The following is a 20,167-nucleotide window of genomic DNA, read 5'->3' as shown; positions in this document are numbered from 1 at the left end:
GCCAGTGGTTAAGTAAAGAAAAGGTAAAGCAATGTGTTGGTGTGCAGTTTGGCCTTAAGATGATGAGGTTTCACATCCATGGTGACTTACAACAGCTGAGCATAGAAAATAATCCTTGGGGGCATGGTATGAATACAATCTTATAATTTATATGCATATCAAGAATTTGTTTCATTAGCTTGCTTCATGTAATAATTGACTTGCATTTTTAATCACATCTCAAACTAAGATACACAGTATTAGTCAATAACAATAATGCAAACAGGATATAATCCAGATCTAGTAAATTCCTATAGTTTCAGTGGGAAATCAAAAGGATTTAAATGTGGACCATACATAGAGATGTGAAAGCTTGGTTAAAAAAAGGGGGAAACTGAAAACCTAAAACCTTTTGTTTTGTTTTTTTAAAGGTTGAAAAAAATGAAAAAAAATTATTTCCTAATATTTTTATTTAAATCTTAACAAAAAAGTTAAGATGAGAAAGAAACCAATCTACATTTAAAAATACAAATAAAAAAGATAAAATGATATAAATAAAGGATCACAGGAAAGAGTGACTGATAATGAGTATTAAATATATTATATATAATTTGATTTCCTTATAAAAATATACTTGATGTATAAAAATTGAAAATATAGCTTATCCAGATAATTATATAAATTATAAATGTATTGATTTGATTTATTTTTACATGTTTATATATAAAATATATTATCAGATTCAGAAAATGTGATTGGTTAAACAGTAGTTAATGGGCCTTGATCCCTCCCTCCCTCCCCCCGCTTCTCCCTCCCTCCCTTCCTTTCTTTTTTATCAAGTTTTTTCCCCTGAAAAGGACTTTACAAAACACACACACACAGAGACTTCAATACAAGGCATAATGCATAATTTTCTTTGATTTATTTTGATGTTGACAATTTCTTCTCTTTCAACATTAATTTTTTGCTTAACCGCTTCTCCTCAACAGGCAAAAATGAAAAGATTTTACTTTCCTTAAGGTCTGTAGCGCTATTTGTATCAAATATTAAAACATGTAAAAATAAATCAAATCAATACATTTGTAATTATGTCTAGATAAGCTATATTTGCAATTTTTATACATCAAGTATATTTTTATAAGGAAATTATATATATATATTATAAAACAACATCATTTTATGCCTGAAATATAAATATTTCAGTTATTTCTCAAAGTTCCAGTTTTTCCAGGGAAAAAAACAAGAATATTTTCCCCCTCTCAATTGCTTTAACATTTCTGGAAATGTTATATCTCTATCCATACATCAGTTTTCATAAGATACATACTATCATATAACATATGAAATAATGTAATATTTGCTGGACACTAATACAAGGTATCTATAAAACTGATGTTACATTGAACTTTATTAAACCCTACTTTGCTCTACTATGGGTAGTACTTACCCAGTTGTAGTTGTGATGGTGTTATCTTTAGAGTGATTGTGCTCTTTGCTCACTTTTTCTGTGGAAAAATAAATTATTATTTTAAGCAAGATAAAATAAATGAATTTTGCTCATGAAAGTATTAGCTTTGGCCATTTTTAATAGGGAAAATGATATTTATATGGATTTATTAACCTATCCAAATGTTCTATCCAGCTTCTCATTGAAATGACAAACATATTTATCATGTGGCTTATTGAGGAGTTCCACATTTCTATTTTCAGGGTAACTGGGGTCTAAATGGCAGTTTCTGTGCGCTCTCTTTGGTATGCTAGAAGAACAGGGTAAAGCGAACAAAAGAGGAACAAGATACCTTGGTGAGAAGGTATCTTGTTCAGATCAATCCTGAGACTGTAACCATATATTGATCAATCCTGAGACTGTACAATATATTGTATAGAGCAGTGATCAATCCTGAGACTGTAACCATATATTGTATAGAGCAGTGATGACGAACCTATCACTGCATGTCAAAGGTAACATGCCACAACGTTTTGGGTGACACGCCAGCATTCACCAACAACCAACAACAACTATTCTCCCTGTCTGAGTACCAAAGATGTTTCTTTATATAATAGCACCACACATGATTGGATTGTGTTTTTTTAAAAAATAAATGAATATGTGAATAATTTTTTCTCTTTTGTTTGAGGGGAGGTGACACACCAGCAAAGTCAAGTCAGGCACTTTCCAAATTTTTGACACGCCAAGCCCAAAAGGTTCGCCATCACTGGTATAGAGCCATAGAAAGAAACAACTCTAGAGGTAATCTAAAGCTTAGGTACACCTCTAAGTTGCACTTCACACAACACAGCAAAAGTAGAAAAGGAAGCAGAACCTGTGCGTGGTTTTTTTCTGTTTCTAGATAATTATTTAAATACTTTCTTAGGAAATAGTTAGGTATGAGTTGTCCCCTATTTTCTCTTTTAGTAAAGTTGTGGAAAAAATACAGAAGTTAATTTTTACTATGCAACAGTAGCCTCTGCTATACTGCTAACAAGGTCGACCAGTCAGGTGGTAGCATCCAGCCAGTCTTGGCTGATTTTTCATAGGAATCAAATGGTGAAACAAGGCTACTTTTCTAAGCTTTAAACTGTAACCATAATCATAAACATGTTTATTCAGAAATATTCTATGGTGTTTAATAGGACTTCCAGTGCAATTCTATACATACCATGCCGGGTCCAAAATAAGATACGCTGAGTATATTGTGACTATTTTCAAATATGTATAATACCGCAGCATTAGGTCTTAGTACAGATGCTGTCATGAGTAAGGATGGCGAGCAGGGGGCTCCCATCCAGACTGTTAAGCGCATGCGTAGCACTGAGGTAGCCATTCAAAGAGACACAGATCGGGACCGCCTTAACCTTTGGGGTTTATATGGCTGGGTTTTTCCCACGCTTCTTCAGTTTGTTAGGATTCCTGTTATGTACAAGCAATAAAACATTAGAGACCAGTTCCTTGTCTCAGCGTGGTTCCTGGCAGTTAGGACATCAATCCTAACAAACTCCTACTCCCATCGAAAGAGGGAGGAACAAGAAATTAAGGAGAGACATTTGGAAATGTCTTCAGAAAACCAAGAAATGCTGCTCGCCATCCTTACTCATGACAGATGTTTATGATAATCAACAAATAGCAAATTCAGGGGACATCCTTGTCTTGTCTTGTCCCCTTCTGTATCTCATAAGGTTTGGTTAAATCACCATTAACAATAATGTGTACTTGTTGAGGTGTAAATATCGACTTAATTCCTTGACTAAAATTTCCCCCAAAATCCATATCTACCACATAGTTCCAACGTAACAGTTGAAACCAGAAGTTTTTCTGTTAGGTTTGATGGATAAACAGTTTGAAAGAAAATTTGGGATTCTGTTCCTATACATGATAACAGCAGCAAGACTTTTATATGCACAAAGGTGGAAGGACTTACATATCCCTACAGTGGAAGAATGGATGGTGAAATTAATAGAGATGGCAGAGATGGCAAAACTGACTGCACTAATTAAAGAAAATAATTTGTCTAACTTTGTTTCTACTTGGAAACCACTTTTGGACTTTTTGCTTGAAACTGAAGTTTTGATTTGGGGATTTGACGATTAGGATTGTATCAGAATATAGAAATAATGTGTTTTATAGATAAATTAGAGTAAGAGGTTAATGTATTTTTATGCTTGCATCTGTACTGAAGATAGTCGGAAGTCACTCTTTTTTCTATCTTTTTGTTTCTGCACTTTTACGTCTGTTTTCTTGTCCTTCCTTCCTTCCTTCCTTCCTTTCCTTCCTTCCAGTTCTTTCTATTTTTGCATTGTTTTACTTATATTCTGAAATTTAATAAAGTTTCTTACAAAAAAACACATAGCAAATTCAGAATATGACAAATCTGGAAAAGTATACTGTCAATCTCTAAATATAATACTTACCTGACAATTGAAAAAGTAATTCTGAAGCCATTTTCACAGATATATCTTGGCTAAAGAGGTTTCTCTCCGGGACTACACGGCTTTCAGGGATCTTTTGTACCTGTTCGGTTATCTCTTGCCTGAGTAAAGTGCTGTAGCTGACATTTTGGCCGGGTGAAACAGAGGCTTGGGAGTCATGAATCTCAACTTCCATTGGCTCTTCTTTAACCTTCATTATCTGGGATTCCTTGTGACTTTCCGCTGCAGATATATAATTTAAAAATAAAATGAAAATAATGCAGAAAATCAACCAATAATGTAAAGTTTAAGGATAGCATATATTAGTTACATATTATTCTGCAAGAATTAACCAGGAAATAAGTTAAAAAATACACTTTTTAGCAAATTGTATGAAGAGAAAAACAACTAAAATTATGAAGCTACTGCACCCCAATATTGTTTTCTAAAAAAAGTGGAGACTATATTTTAGAAAGGTCCAAACCATAAATAGTTACCCTAAAAAAGCCATGAATTTTTGGGAAAATATCACAGGAAGTTTTTCAAAACGGGAATACTCTCAGATATTCTGAATGAGAAAACTACTGTGTATGTTGACTACTTAATTAAAAAGGCCAAAAATAGATAGAACATTCATTAGGAAATAAATTATCTAAAAAGTACAGACTAGATCCCAATGAAAAGTTATTCATCAAACTTGCTGATTCTCATTGCAGTATGCAAGTTCAATTTGCTTCAACAACTGAGAATCTCTTTTATTTTCTCTTTTCTATCACTTTCTCTCTCTTTATAATAAGATGCCTTACTTATTAGTGAGAACTGTCTTGTTTGTAACATGGTAGTTGTATGGAAATGTAACCTTTTTTGAACATTTTCTCTCTTGAGTTTCATATATTGGTTTAATAAATAGAAGTAAGATTTCTAAAAAAATGATAGTTATACTGAAAATTTATTTTTGGCTCCCATCAGGTTATACTCCACCCATTTCTACTATACTACCATTAACATTTTAAAGATTTTGATTCAAGAAAAAGCTTTTCTTCATTCTATAAAAGTAACACCCCTCACCCCCCCACCCCAAATAAAAGAACAGTTTTCCCACTTCTACTGCAGTTCTTAAGCTGTTGTCTCCTGCAGAAAAAATGCTTTGGTTATGAGTACAGATTAAATGGCCACTTTCTTTTGAAGTATTAGCTCTCTTTCCATTCAAAGAGATCTCAAAGGCTGTACTTCAAGGAAACTTCACCACACCACTTAAGATCTTCCTCCCTATCACACACACACACACACACACACACAAACACACTAAGGCAAGTGGTCTTAAAAATTGCTTTTAAGAAGGAAGTATTACTTTGTTCAAGATGCTCCTGGATGTGGTCAATTAAAAACAATAATGAAAGAGATCAGGCAATCAGATTAAACAAAACAGTATGTAGAATGCATGAAAAGAGAAAAAAGAAGCAGTCACAGAACTTCTGTAGACTTCCAAACAAGAAACTTCTTTGGAGGCCATTTATTCCTGACAACTAGTTCACTGTCATTCACAGCTTTGTATTGGTAGGTCCTTTAAGGAAAGAGTGCTAGTCTCACAAGTAGTAAGTGATGCAAAGGTATTATTAGTTATGGTTTTAATGACTACTTGGAGCAGCATCTAGACTGAAAAAATCTCAATTGCTTTAGGCATTACACAAACAGGATATCATTGAAAGGGGAGAAGTGGCGCAGGATCTTCATCACCCACATGATTAGCTGTACTGAGTCTTCCTAGAACTTTGGATCTATTGCTGATAATGACTTATTTGAGTCTTTGTATATATGCCTAGGAATTTTATTAATTTTAGCTGTAAGGCTGGTTCTGAAGGGCAAACAGCTTCATAGATGGCTCAGTGCTTTATTGCTCAAAAGAAAAATCTAATGTGGATCTGTGAACTAGAAAATGAAGTTCAACAATATTCTGATGAGGATTACTTATAGGTATTTCTGCATAGGATTCCATCCTGACTTTCAGTGGAACTTCATTACTTATAACATATTTAATTATGCACAGAACTAAGAAAAAACAGTATCGCACCCAAAGTAGCAAACTTGAGGAAAAATACATCTTATAGAATATGGATGGAAAACAATTTGGTCCAAATTTCTTGCCCATTTTTGGTAAATTGTAAGACATAAACAATGGCTGTGGAGATGAAATAATGCCACCAGCACCAGGACCAGCGCCACCACTCCTGGTCAGGTCTTGTCCCCCCCAGTCTTTTCTGCATGCAGAATAAGGAAAAGAGTGATTTGTCCCTTCCTCTTCAGTATAGTGGAGGACATCTTTTTAAACAAAGATCAGGCATGTATAGCATATTGCACAAGGCACTTCTGTGATGCCCAGAGCATTCCTAGAATGGGTACAAATAAGCTTTGCAGCTTTTTGTTATTGCCAGGTTTGGAGAGAGTGTTTAAGGGCTGACCTGAAGAGGCTAATGATGCCCATTTCAGCCATTAATACTCTAAAATACTACCAAATACCCACTAGAAGTAAAAAACATGGGTCTATATATTTCTGTGGCATTATGATGTTTTTGGCCCTGTGGCCCCTGGAGACTACATACGAGCAAGTATCATTTCCCCCACTTCCCCTTACAGAGGTAAGCGCTCCATGACTGAAGAAATGGGGAGGGGGCAATCAGTTCCTGCCTCTTTTTGCATATAATGTCTTTCTCTGTGCAGGGGGAGGCGGGAGTAATCATTCCCTGCCTTCCCTTGAACAAAGATCTTTGTAAGATCTCTCTCTCCACTTTTACCAACACAGAGAAAGGAGTATATTTCTTCATACAGGGAAAGATGGGAGAAAATAACTCCATGAAACAGCATCCTGATTCCTAAGGCACAGTGTGCCTCCAGTAAAAGTATTAGGTCCTCCACTGACAATATGCTTTTTCTTCACCCACCCACCCACCCACCCACGCACCCACCACATACATACAAACATACACACACGCACACACACACACACAGATAATACATTATTTACAGGTTTTTTTTAGTTGAGTGTTCATCATATATTCCTCACCCGAAGATATTTATTTGAAATATTGAATATTAGCTTAATAAATACATTTAAACTCTAATAGTTAGTTACAACACTAAAAGTGGAAATGTACTGAAATTCAGTGTCATTTGATCATCACTCATATCTGCAAATTATAAGCCAATTTATCATGGCATGTTCATCATTTGTTAACTCTCAACCAAATGAACAATCAATGAAAATAACTGTTCAGTAAACATCACAGACATGGAAATTATCTCTGCTGTAAGTAATCTGATGCTGATTCACACATGCACTTGACATTTACAGATCATAAACTAGAGACATGCATGTATAAATTGGGTCTAATGCTAAGGTCAAAAGAGATGGTTAATATTGTTCAAATGGATTCTTAATAAATATTTATGAATGGTAGTAAGGTTTTAAACATGCAGGATATTGAAATTGACATAGATATGAGAAAACAACATGCAGTTACTCAAAAATTTCTGGCCTCCAATTAAATTTTTAGCCATTTCTTTGATGTTCTGTTTCCATTTTAAGTCACTTGTTCCTTATGCCTTTGGTACCAGCTTACTTAGGTGCAACATAAAATACAGTAACCCATGCTATCTCAGATACAAATTGTTGGCAGGATACTTGACATGACTCCCACCCACTCACCCCCACCTGGGAATTGTTGAAGTTGCAGAACAATAGCAACACTGGGCATTTACCTTTAGAAAGTATAAATGTTAGCAGCACAGTTTAGATAAGGGGAACTTGCTATCATAACATTTTTGGAAATGGTGGGAAGAGAATCATTATTTCAGCTTGGAGAGTCCCATGTACTTTATTATGTCAAAAGGAGATGACAGATGAAATAGCACCTTCATTTGTTTCACTTTTGCAGTGGGCCATGAAGTTGTCCATCCATGTTGCTGATGCCTTACAATGTTGTGACCTGGTTTCAAGGCTGACTGGAAGAGGTCAAATGCTAACAGATCAGTTCACTCTCCTTCTCTTGCTTGAGAACAGGTGATAGGCTGTGAGGCAGCAAATTAATCTCAGTGGTTTCAAGCTGGAGAAATGGACACTTTTTTTATCACTAGTGACTTAAGAGATCAATGTCTTCACGTCTTCACTTCTCCAGAGGAAGCATAGAGTAGAGAGAAAAGGAAATGACAGAAGGGAGTGTGCAAGTGATTGACTGCAACAGAAAGCATAGCAGAGATGCAATCTAGGCATACTGAAAGAAAATAGTTTTGCTTTGTACAGATAGGACTAATCAACTTAATTAGGTGGCATACACATAGGATCCTTTAAAGGCTCAGAGTTAGAAGCTGCATTTGAACACACCCACACTTTCTCCTATGTCAATGTAAATTTTTTTCTCCATTTTTTTCTTCACAGAAGTTAATCTAGTGTTCTGGAAAAACACTGAAGTACAATAAATACTGTATTGAAGTACCAAAACAGCCTTGATTTTAAGGACCAAGAAGAATGTCCATTAAAGCCAAGCATTAGTTAAATCCCAATTTACATAATGTATACAATATGTATTGCCATTTGGCAAGTCCATTGCTTGGTGAAGCAATCCAAATTCATATCTTGTTCACTGTGCCTGAAATCTGATGACTAGGAGTCCCCAACATTGGGCTTTTAGTGTAATTGTGGAGTCCTTGGTGCTCTCTGAGCCTTGTTTTCTTGCAGATGTTTCATTGCCAGACTAGGCAACATCTTCAGTGCAAAGAGGGAGTGGGACTTGCTCTCAGTTTATATGCCGTGGCTTGCCCTGCTTGTGTTGGTAGGGGTGTTGTTCTCTCCTTGGGAGTTCTTTGATTGGGCTGTTGTTTGCTGCTTGGTTGATTGCCTGAGTTAAGAGTTCCTTGATTAGGGTGTATTGTGCTGTTTGCTGGTTCATCTGGGGTTAATCCTCATGTTGATTTTTGCATATCTGGGTGTTGATTGCTGGCAAGGGAGTGTACTGGTCTTTTGGCTTTTCTATTGTCTCTTTTGAATGGTATGTAAATGTTTTTTACCTCTATGTGTCTGTTGATGGCTGCTCTGTCTGAGTGCCAGGCTTCCAGGAATTCTCTGGCGTTTTTGGATTTGGCTTGGTTTAGGATGCTCAGTTTCCCAGCTGAAACTATGGTTGAGTCTGTCCATGTGTTGTGAGATTAAGGAGTTCTCATCGTGTCTTCTGACTGCTAGTTGGTGTTTGTGGATGCACTCTGCTAGTCTTCTGCCTGTCTGTCCTACATAGTGGCTGTTACAGTCTTTGCATTGTATGTTGTAAATAACTCCTGTTTTTTCTTCTTAGGCTACTGGGTCTTTTGGGTTGCTTAATATGTTTTGAAGATGATCTTTTTCCTCATCAATAGAGGAAATGATGGTAAGTTAGAAACACAGGTCTACACGAAAGCTACCCACACCAACCAAGTGCTCCATTACCAAAGTAACAATCCAACCTCCCACAAGAGAAGCTGTGTAAGAACATTATTCAGACGAGCACTTACATACTGCAGCAACCCAGAACATCAGAAAAAGGGAAAAGATCATCTGTACAGCATCTTCCAACAAAATGGATACCCGCTCAACTTTATCAAAAAGTGCCTCACCACCCAACCCACTACAACCCAACCAATGGAAACTATGAAAAGGATAGCTCTGCCATACATCAGAAACATCTCAGAAACCACCAACAGATTGTTACAACCACATGGCATCACCCTAGCACATAAACCAACTAAAACTCTTCAAAACACATTAAGCAACCCAAAAGCCAATCCAATAGCCCAAGAAGAAAAAACAGGAGTTATTTACAACATACAATGCAAAGACTGTAACAGCCACTATGTAGCACAGACAGGCAGAAGACTAGCAGAGTGCATCCACAAACACCAACTAGCAGTCAGAAGACACGATGAAAACTCCTTAATCTCACAACACATGGACAGACTCAACCATAGTTTCAGCTGGGAAACTGAGCATCCTAAACCAAGCCAAATCCAAAAACGCCAGAGAATTCCTGGAAGCCTGGCACTCAGACAGAGCAGCTATCAACAGACACATAGAGGTAAAAAACATTTACATACCATTCAAAAGAGACAATAGAAAAGCCAAAAGACCAGTACACTCCCTTGCCAGCAATCAACACCCAGATATGCAAAAATCAACATGAGGATTAACCCCAGATGAACCAGCAAACAGCACAATACACCCTAATCAAGGAACTCTTAACTCAGGCAATCAACCAAGCAGCAAACAACAGCCCAATCAAAGAACTCCCAAGGAGAGAACAACACCCCTACCAACACAAGCAGGGCAAGCCACGGTATATAAACTGAGAGCAAGTCCCACTCCCTCTTTGCACTGAAGATGTTGCCTAGTTTGGCAATGAAACATCTGCAAGAAAACAACAAGGCTCAGAGAGCACCAAGGACTCCACAGTTCAACCCTGAGCTACAAATATTCGCTTTGTTTAGTGTAATTTTTGGCATTATATTTTAATTTATTAATTTTGCTGCCTTAAATTAAAAAAATGATCCATGTGATCATATGAAATCTCCTGGGCTCCTTTCTACCCATGGGCTACCCCCCTTCCCAAAAGGCTCTTTGCAGACAAATGAACCATCTTCAGGCGATCTACTTTTAGTATCTGGAGGCTAGGGTCTCCACCACAGAGCTTATGAAAATGTGTATGCCTCCCTACTGCCTATCATACCTTATTTTCTAACAAAGTCAGTTCTTAATATACAGTATGTTATTCTATAACTCCATTTCTAAGGGGTTTCAGTATAGTGTTTCCATCTTGGTTAACATAATTTGTTTCTGTCAGATCTTTTTCATGAGTATTCTGAAGTATTCCTAGTTTAAGCTAGGAAATAAGAACATTTCTATGTTCTTAAAAGAACTTCTCATTTCGTTTCTTCTAGCACTGATAATGTTACCTATTTGGGTACTGAAACATCTGCAAGCAAACAACCAAGCTTCAGAGAGCACCAGGGACTCCACAGTTCCTTCTATCTGTTGATCGTCTAGTTTTAGTTGAGATATAGTTAATTGAAATATAATTTTAAAGTAAAAAAACGTATATTTCCATATACAAAAGTTATTAAGTTCATAAAAGAGAATGCTAAGGATTTTTCAATTAGACTAACTACAAATGATATTAGTTTCATACTAAAGGTTTTGGCTCAGGAACTAATCCAACAGGATTTTCAGGTGTATAGAGGATTAAAGTCATGTTAATTAAAATGTATCTTCTGATTTCTACGTTGTAGGATTGGGTATATATGTGAGGTAAAAAGGAAAAAAAATATTTATATTTTTAAAAGCAACCTGTTATGACAACCACTGACCCTAAAATATTGCATAAATAACAATAAATGCCTGTATTATTGAGCTATTTCCTTTAATTCAAAAGTAAGCAACATTTTATTTTGGTGTTCATGTTAAAGGTACTGTAAACTGGGTTTTTTTCCCTATCACTTTTTCAAACCCATATGGTGAGATTCTCCTTCTCAGCAGCATTGAGAGTGAAGGGTAAACCATCTAAATGTTCTTCATTAAGAATGAACTGGGCTCCTTGGAGGTATGCACTGAGTATCTCTATCTATGAAAATCTCAGATAACAGAAAGAACAAATGTGTTCTTCAGATGTCTGACCTCTGGAGTTCCGGCACTGGAGTCCAAATTTAGGTGCAAGAGTCAAGATGACCTTTGCTGCTCAGCTTTTCTTTCAAAACATTCTTTCTATTTCTGTTTCTGCTGCATGCACAGCTTAATCCTTGGCTCAGCTAACACTTCTGGCAGGCACACATGGACATGACCAGGGCAGAAGAAAACCTGCAATAACTGGGTGTTCCTTTTCTTGTGGCCAATTGAGATTTTTATACCTTGAAACTGTTCTATGTATTACAAGCCTGGTATTTCACAAATGAGAGTGAAATGCTGGAATTTTAAAGCAATGGAGTAGCTTACGTATTTGGTATATGGAAATACCAAGAATGAAACGTGCTCTCATTTTGTCACCTTAACATGTTCAAATCAGACCTAATTCCCTTTTTATTTTGTGTAAGGGTTGAAGCTGACTAATTGGGATCCAATGGTTCCAAGCCAGAGAGGAATGCTGTACTGTATATCTGTATTTCACCCTCCCAAGTTCACCAAGCAAACTGTGAAGTATTTCTTAACCCAGAAAGGTGTGAGAAAGATCTCTTAAGCATAGATATAAAAGCCCTGAAATCTATTTTCTCCAGAAAGCAATCAATTGTTGTATTTAAGGCTTTATTCTTGTCTGCATCTAATCCAGCCAAGTCATATCTTCTGCCAAACCAAACAAGTACTGAACAGGGGGTTAAGTATCAGGGGAGTGAAGCCTCACAATTTATCTATGGCCAGTTTCAGCTAGAAAAGAAATGGCTTTCATTCTTTGGTCTCTCAGTGACTACTAATTACGTATGTGTCCATATACACATACATAAAAAGAAACATAGGAATGGAGAGCAAGAGCCTCCAAAATTCTACAATAATTTTTCACAAACTAAAAAACAATTCCTTTTCATTATCAGGTAGGTCAATGACGTTCTGTTGATGCTGATTCCCTTATACTATGAATTTTGATGCTGATTCCCTTATATTGTGAATTAATCAAGAAATGCAAAAAGCTTGTTACCTTAGCAGGTTGCATCTTGTAGGAGGAAAGGGAAACAGAAAACAGGTAATATTACGTTGTTTGTGGATATGGTGGTGACATGTCCTAGAAAACTGACTGCAATGGCCAAGCCTTATTTCCCTCAGCTGTGGCAGCAGCCTTACCACGTGGAATGCAGGTAACTGCTACCTCAAAGTGAAGGAGATGAGGGAATTCACTCCTGAGTGTTTGTGAGCAAATAAAACTATTTTAATTAAGCATTCCTGCACCATTTTCATAGCACCTAAAATTCAATCTATTCCATTTTTAATTTTCAAATTCCCCATTTGAACCTACTTATTAATTTGATAATTAGCAACTCTGATTAGTATAAAAGAGCTTTCCCCAATAGGGTATTTTCCAGATGTAGTAGGATTAAAAATCCAAAACAGTTGGTAATCCCAACAAATCTGGACTGTATTGGCTCAGGAAGTCTTAAAATAGAATATTGCATGTAGAGGCAACATTAAGTAGATGCATATCTGTTGCCTGTCTTCAGATTCTAATTTATGATGCAAAGGCTGAGAGTATAAGGAAAGCACTCATACACTGTGCTATCACCAAAGCCATACAGCAGCAGCAAGCAAACTTTTGATGGCTGTGTGCCACAATATTTTTGAGATGTGCACGGTTTTCAGAGGATGGGGTGACAATAGAAAGTGGATGGGCTATGTAGTGCAACATCAAGACTATGGGAAATTTGAGAACATAATTTGTAGGAACCTAAAAATAATGCAGCAATTATTAGAAGAAAGCATGTAATTGTCAATAACAATTCTGACCATGTTTCTTGCTCAAGTAATTCCGTCAGACAGTGGGAATATTCTAGGTATACTATATCTTGATTTGTGTAAAGCATTTAATAAAATATCCCATGATGTTATAACTAGCAAGTTTATTTAGTGTGAGCTGAATGGCATGACATTTAAGTGGATATATGGTGGCTTAAAAATCATATTCAAGGAGTGCTCATTGATGGGTTTCTTTTCCAACTGGAATGAGGTATCAAGAGGGATGCCATAACATTTAGCCTTGGGGCCTGTACTTTTCAACACCTTTGTTAATGATGTGACATGAATGAGGAGGGGAAGACAATGCTTATCAAATTTGTAGATGACACAAAACGGGATTGCTAATACCTTAGAAGACAGAAATAACATTCAAAATAATCTTCATAAATTAAAGAAATAAACTGAAAATAATAGAATGAAATTCAAATTATGCATTTACACAAATTCTGCATATAAGACAAATGCAAAATTATGCATTTAGGAAACAGAAGGCAAGGGGCAAAGGTATAGGATGACTGATCTTTAGCTTCACAGCAGTACTTGTGAAAAAAATCTTGGAGTAGTCAATTATAAATGTGAGTCAGCAGCATGATATAACTAAAAAAGCAAATGCAATTTTAGGTTGCATCAAAGAAATACTATTTCATAATCAGGAGAAATGGTTATATTTTATTTGATGTTGGTGTGACCTCACCTGGAGTATTTTTCCTATTCTGATTACATACTAAGTCCTGTGAGAAGAATTTGGAGGAATTTGGAATGTTTAGCTTGCAAAGAAAAGACTGGGGAGGGATATGTGCTTTTCGAAAACATAAAGGATGTCACAGAAGGAAGTCAAGAACCATTATCTATCATTCCAAAAGACAGGACACATAATAATGGTTTTAAGTTACAGGAGGTTACTGTAGATTCTGATTATAAGTTAAGGAAAAACTTTTTAAAAGTAAGAACAGTTTGATATTACAACTAATTACACAGAGTGGAAGTAGGCTTTAATTCACTGAATGTGTTCAAGCAGAGATATGTAATGGATTACTTAATGTGTTTGTGCATATTATTGAAGATTTAATTTGAATTCCTGCACTGAGCAAGTGGTTGGACTCAACTGACAGTATGGACCCTTCCAACTCTGTTGAGTAGATAATTCTCAATAGAGAATTCTCAAATGTCTATATTGCCTCTTAGCAGACATTCTCAGGATGACTTCATAAAAAGTTCTGTTGCTGATAAAGCAATCACAATTACATAACACAAACTAAGAAGGTAGTAAGACCTTAAGACTTCATTAAAAAAGATACAAAGCAAGGTGAAAAATCAAATCTAAAAAGCTTAGGAAAATAAAAAGGTTGCTGCCTGTTATGGAAAGGACAAGAAGACAGGCACCAATCAGAACCATCTAGATAGAACACTTCATAATTGGGATGCTCTGAAAACTTCAGAAGGACCTAGAACCTTGGATACATACATTTCTGCTAAATTGTAAATAGCTTTTGAACTCAAAACTAGTACTTTGACCGGACACAAAACTAACTCGGAGCCCTTGGAACTGCTATACAGTAGTATGGCACTACATGATCATAAGACCCAGTCCAAGTTAATATATAAGGTAATAAGTCCAATCTAATTGCAGTTTCCAAACCATTTTAAAGGGAGCCCTATACAGAATATTTACAGTACTCTAAGTTCAAGATTACTAGAATATAGTGATTCAGTTTTAAATGATCCTAAAATTATTTTAGTGTTAAGGAAGTATTACTGTGTAAATGTTTAGTTTACATCATGATTCTGCTTCATTCAGGTAGTTTCCCCCTCTATACTATCTTGGTTTTGACTACTAAATAATTGTTCTGTTTCTGATGACCTTGTGCACAAAAATAGAACCTTATAATTTCCTTCCCTTCTCCCCCCGCCCCTTTGATTCTCCTTTTTGAACCATTTCTGCCTTGTCCCAGAACTTCCTGAACTGATTTCCTCTGCAGGCAGACAAAAGGGTACATTCACATTGCTATTTTGAATGGGAGGTTAAAAATGTTCAGGATCATCCTGTATTTTAGAACAAAAATAGACTGTAATATTACAGAAAACCAATAATGGGTAAGGGCCACAGAATATATTTTCAGACATAGCCAGCCCCAAACAATTTGCTTCCTGAGATGAAGATGGCACCTCAAACTATGATATGTATAGCAGCCAACAAGATTGGCACCTGAATCTTATTTTGACATTGGCAATAAGCCAGGATTTTTCCAGGGCCTTTGGGTAGGAGACTAGCTTAGGGTCTATGGTCACACCATGCGACATGCACAGGTGTCTTCTGTAACCTCTTCCTGTTGTTCCAAAATTCTACAATTTGCAGCCTGCAGCAGCTACTGTACTTCACTCTATCTAATGGCCGGCCTTATTGGGTTTCACTGTAGGAATGGAGCTTTCTACATCCAGATTCAGCTGTCCAATGCACATCTCACTGAAATTTCAAACTTACCTAATTTGTACCAATTTAAATCTATACCAGGATACTAAGCTGAGATTCAAGCATATGCAATAGAAATAACTCTTAAAAATTGCTGCTCTTAATCAGATCAAGTAGCAACAGTAAGAACAGACCACGGAACAACAGACTGGTTTAAGATTGGGAAAGGAGTACGGCAGGGCTGTATACTCTCACCCTACCTATTCAACTTGTATGCAGAACACATCATGCGACAAGCTGGCCTTGAGGAATCCAAGGCTGGAGTTAAAATCTCTGGAAGAAACATTAACAATCTCAGATATGCAGATGATACCACTTTGATGGCTGAAAGTGAAGAGGAACTGAGGAGCCTTATGATGAAGGTGAAAGAAGAAAGTGCAAAAGCTGGCTTGCAGCTAAACCTCAAAAAAACCAAGATTATGGCAACCAGCTTGATTGATAACTGGCAAATAGAGGGAGAAAACGTAGAAGCAGTGAAAGACTTTGTATTCCTAGGTGCAAAGATTACTGCAGATGCAGACTGGAGTCAGGAAATCAGAAGACGCTTAATCCTTGGAAGAAGAGCAATGACAAATCTCGATAAAATAGTTAAGAGCAGAGACATCACACTGACAACAAAGGCCCGCATAGTTAAAGCAATGGTGTTCCCTGTAGTAACATATGGCTGCGAGAGCTGGACCATAAGGAAGGCTGAGCGAAGGAAGATCGATGCTTTTGAACTGTGGTGTTGGAGGAAAATTCTGAGAGTGCCTTGGACTGCAAGAAGATCCAACCAGTCCATCCTCCAGGAAATAAAGCCAGACTGCTCACTTGAGGGAATGATATTAAAGGCAAAACTGAAATACTTTGGCCACATCATGAGAAGACAGGACACCCTGGAGAAGATGCTGATGCTAGGGAGAGTGGAAGGCAAAAGGAAGAGGGGCCGACCAAGGGCAAGATGGATGGATGATATTCTAGAGGTGACGGACTCGTCCCTGGGGGAGCTGGGGGTGTTGACGACCGACAGGAAGCTCTGGCGTGGGCTGGTCCATGAAGTCACGAAGAGTCGGAAGCGACTAAACGAATAAACAACAAAATCAGATCAACACTGTAATTTCCTAATGCTGAACTGTTTTGCAAAACAAAATAAAACTTTCCCCTTCTTCCACAAAGTTAATTTATAAGTCTTCTATCTTCATATCTTAGTCAATAAGGAGAATTAAACCCATTGTCTCTGTACTAACTTTTGGAAGTGGGGAAGAGTGCCCTTTGCAGTTCAAGCTATTTGTTTTACTCTTTAGAAGCCCTCAGTAGGATAAACTGGACATTTATAATACTAATTACTCTGATTTGCCAGATACAAATATACTGGCTGGGGATGATGGGAGCTGTAATCAAACCAGACTTCAGACTGGAAGAATCAGGCTGGGGTAGGCTCTCAAGCAAAAGAAAAAACAGTTTTAAAATTATACAATTTGCTATAACCAGGTCAATAACAAGAGTAACACCCAGAAGAAAGTTGATTAGAGAGATTCAGTCTGAAGAAGTAGCTGTTCTTGAATGTCATGAAATACAAATGGATTCCATATGCTAAATCATTTCCTACAACTGAATCGTCCTAGCCATAGCCAATCAAAATGACATACACACAAATGAATGAGACATAATTTGAATATTTAAAGTTAAAAAAAAAAGGAATCAAAACCTGTGATCATCTATGAGCTTGAGGCCCTGGCCAAATGGCTCTCCAACTTGCCCTGATCAGCACTGACTGATTCAGCACTGGCTATGTATTTCTAGTAAGCCATACACTATGTGTATACATTAACAACACAATACAAATTGGGGATGTCACATATGCTGACTATATTCTCTAATGCCTCTGCACATTCATCTGAAGCAAGTAGAAATTGCCTTGTAAATTAAGGCCCAGAATCTCTGATCCAAAGGACAGTTTTATGTATAATTAAACAAACACAAGTAGAAGAATCCTCACATCTTTCTGTTCAATACAGCAAGTTCAGAGATCTTAAAGAGCAGGACTGATACATGACAGGGAGCAAGCCAGAGCATCTACTCTTATTTCCACTCAGAGTTCTCATGTAATCAGATGAACATATGAAGAGAACTTTAGGAATATAAAAAGCTAATGAACCAAAACCACACACCCAAGCAGATATTTTGACCAGCAATGAGATGTATTGCAGAGACAAACTGAAATAAAGCAAACCTGCAAATGACATGTGATTCTCAATGCTAGGACATATTAAATTGGCTCAAAGCACACTGAAGTGCAAAGTTTGCTTTACACCTCAATGAGTGTAGGTATAGCCTGGGCAATAAATCTACTGCAGATGCAGACAGAAGCAGTTTTTGTCCTAAGGAAGGACAGAATCTGATTTTGTAATCAAGCCTGTAGTTTCAAAATTCTAGCAAGAAGGTGGGGATTAAGGGTTTATGGGGCTTAAATCAAAGGGAAATAGTAGAAGTGATAAGCCAGCTAACTGACACAACGGTGGGAAAGCCATCATCATCTTCATCATTATTACAGGGCTATCAGTGTGCCTGGCAAATTATATTAGCACATAATAGGAAAAGTAGAATCAGGAGAGCTTTGTTTTAATCGAAGCATCTATCTACCTACCTACCTATCAAATTTGTCACTGCCCATCTCCTCCCACCGGAGGGACTCTGGGTGGCATTTATTATATATGTATGTATGTATGTATGTATGTATGTATGTATGTATGTATGTATGTATATATATATAAAATACAAATATTTTATATTTGTAGCTCAGGGTTGAACTGTGGAGTCCTTGGTGCTCTCTGAGCCTTGTTGTTTTCTTGCAGACGTTTCATTTGCCAGACTAGGCAACATCTTCAGTGTGAAGAGGGAGTGGGCCTTGCTCTCTGTTTATATACCATGGGTTGTCCAGCTTGGTGGAGGTGTTGTTCTCTTCTTGGGAGTTCCTTGATTGGGTTGTTGTTTGCTGCTTGGTTGATTGACTGAGTTAATAGTTTCTTGGTTAGGGTGTTGTGCTGTTTGATTGTTCATCTGGTGTTAATCCTAGTATTAATCTTTGCATATCTGGATGCTGATTGCTGGTGAGGAGGTGTTCTTGTCTTTTGGCTTTTCTATTGTCTCTTCTGAATGGTATGTAAATGTTGTTTACCTCTGTGTGTCTGTTGATGGCAGCTTTGTCTGAGTGCCAAGCTTCCAGGAATTGTCTAGCATTTTTGGATTTGGCTTGGTTTAGGAAACAGATCACCTATACAGCATCTTCCAGCAAAATGGATACCCACTCAACTTTATCAGAAAGAGTCTGACCACTCAACTCACTACAACACAACCAACAGAAGCTATGAAAAGGATAATACTGCCATACATCAGAAACATCTCAGAAACCACCAACAGACTGTTACAACCACATGACATCACCGTAGCACATAAACCAACTAAAACTCTTCAAAACACATTAAGCAACCCCAAAGGCCCAATAGCCCAAGAAGAAAAAACAGGAGTTATTTACAACATACAATGCAAAGACTAACAGCCACTATGTAGCACAGAGAGGCAGAAGACTAGCAGAGTGCATCCACAAACACCAACTAGCAGTCAGAAGACACGATGAGAACTTCTTAATCTCACAACACATGGACAGACTCAACCATAGTTGCAGCTGGGAAACTGTGAGCATCTTAAACCAAGCCAAATCCAAAAATGCCAGAGAATTCCTGGAAGCCTGGCACTCAGACAAAGCAGCCATCAACATACACATAGAGGTAAAAAACATTTACATACCATTCAAAAGAGACAATAGAAAAGTCAAAAGACCAGTACACTCCCTTGCCAGCAATCAACACCCAGATATGCAAAAATCAACATGAGGATTAACCCCAGATGAACCAGCAAACAGCACAATACACCCTAATCAAGGAACTCTTAACTCAGGCAATCAACCAAGCAGCAAACAACAGCCCAATCAAAGAACTCCCAAGGAGAGAACAACACCCCTACCAACACAAGCAGGGCAAGCCACAGTATATAAACTGAGAGCAAGTCCCACTCCCTCTTTGCACTGAAGATGTTGCCTAGTCTGGCAATGAAACATCTGCAAGAAAACAAGGCTCAGAGAGCACCAAGGACTCCACAACTTTATTTCAGTTGTACAGTCTAAGTCCTAGAATCTTGGAAGTGAACTTTCCTATACTATAAATGCCAGAGAATTTACAGCTTTTCAGTTAAAAACAACAGTCAAATAATTTTTACTAAAAGTTGAAAAAAGTATCAGTAAAATTATATGCAATGCAATAGAATAA

The 20,167-nt window shown here is 37.1% G+C and overlaps 1 protein-coding gene across 1 annotated transcript in view; it reads right to left on the bottom strand.

The window, feature by feature from the left end:
• Nucleotides 1-20,167, bottom strand: part of ZNF827 (zinc finger protein 827) — a 158,204-nt gene that overhangs the window by 52,285 nt on the left and 85,752 nt on the right. Inside the window, exons 6-7 of the mRNA XM_063309764.1 lie at nucleotides 3,889-4,128; nucleotides 1,427-1,484 (exon numbers count right to left, since the gene is read on the bottom strand). Coding sequence (XP_063165834.1) covers nucleotides 1,427-1,484; nucleotides 3,889-4,128 — 298 coding nt within the window. The remainder of the gene's footprint in view (nucleotides 1-1,426; nucleotides 1,485-3,888; nucleotides 4,129-20,167) is intronic.

The sequence above is a fragment of the Candoia aspera genome, chromosome 8, assembly GCF_035149785.1.
Source record: "Candoia aspera isolate rCanAsp1 chromosome 8, rCanAsp1.hap2, whole genome shotgun sequence".
NCBI lineage: Eukaryota > Metazoa > Chordata > Lepidosauria > Squamata > Boidae > Candoia > Candoia aspera.
Note: the sequence above shows the minus strand (reverse complement) of the source record. Positions and strands in the feature narration are given on the sequence as shown.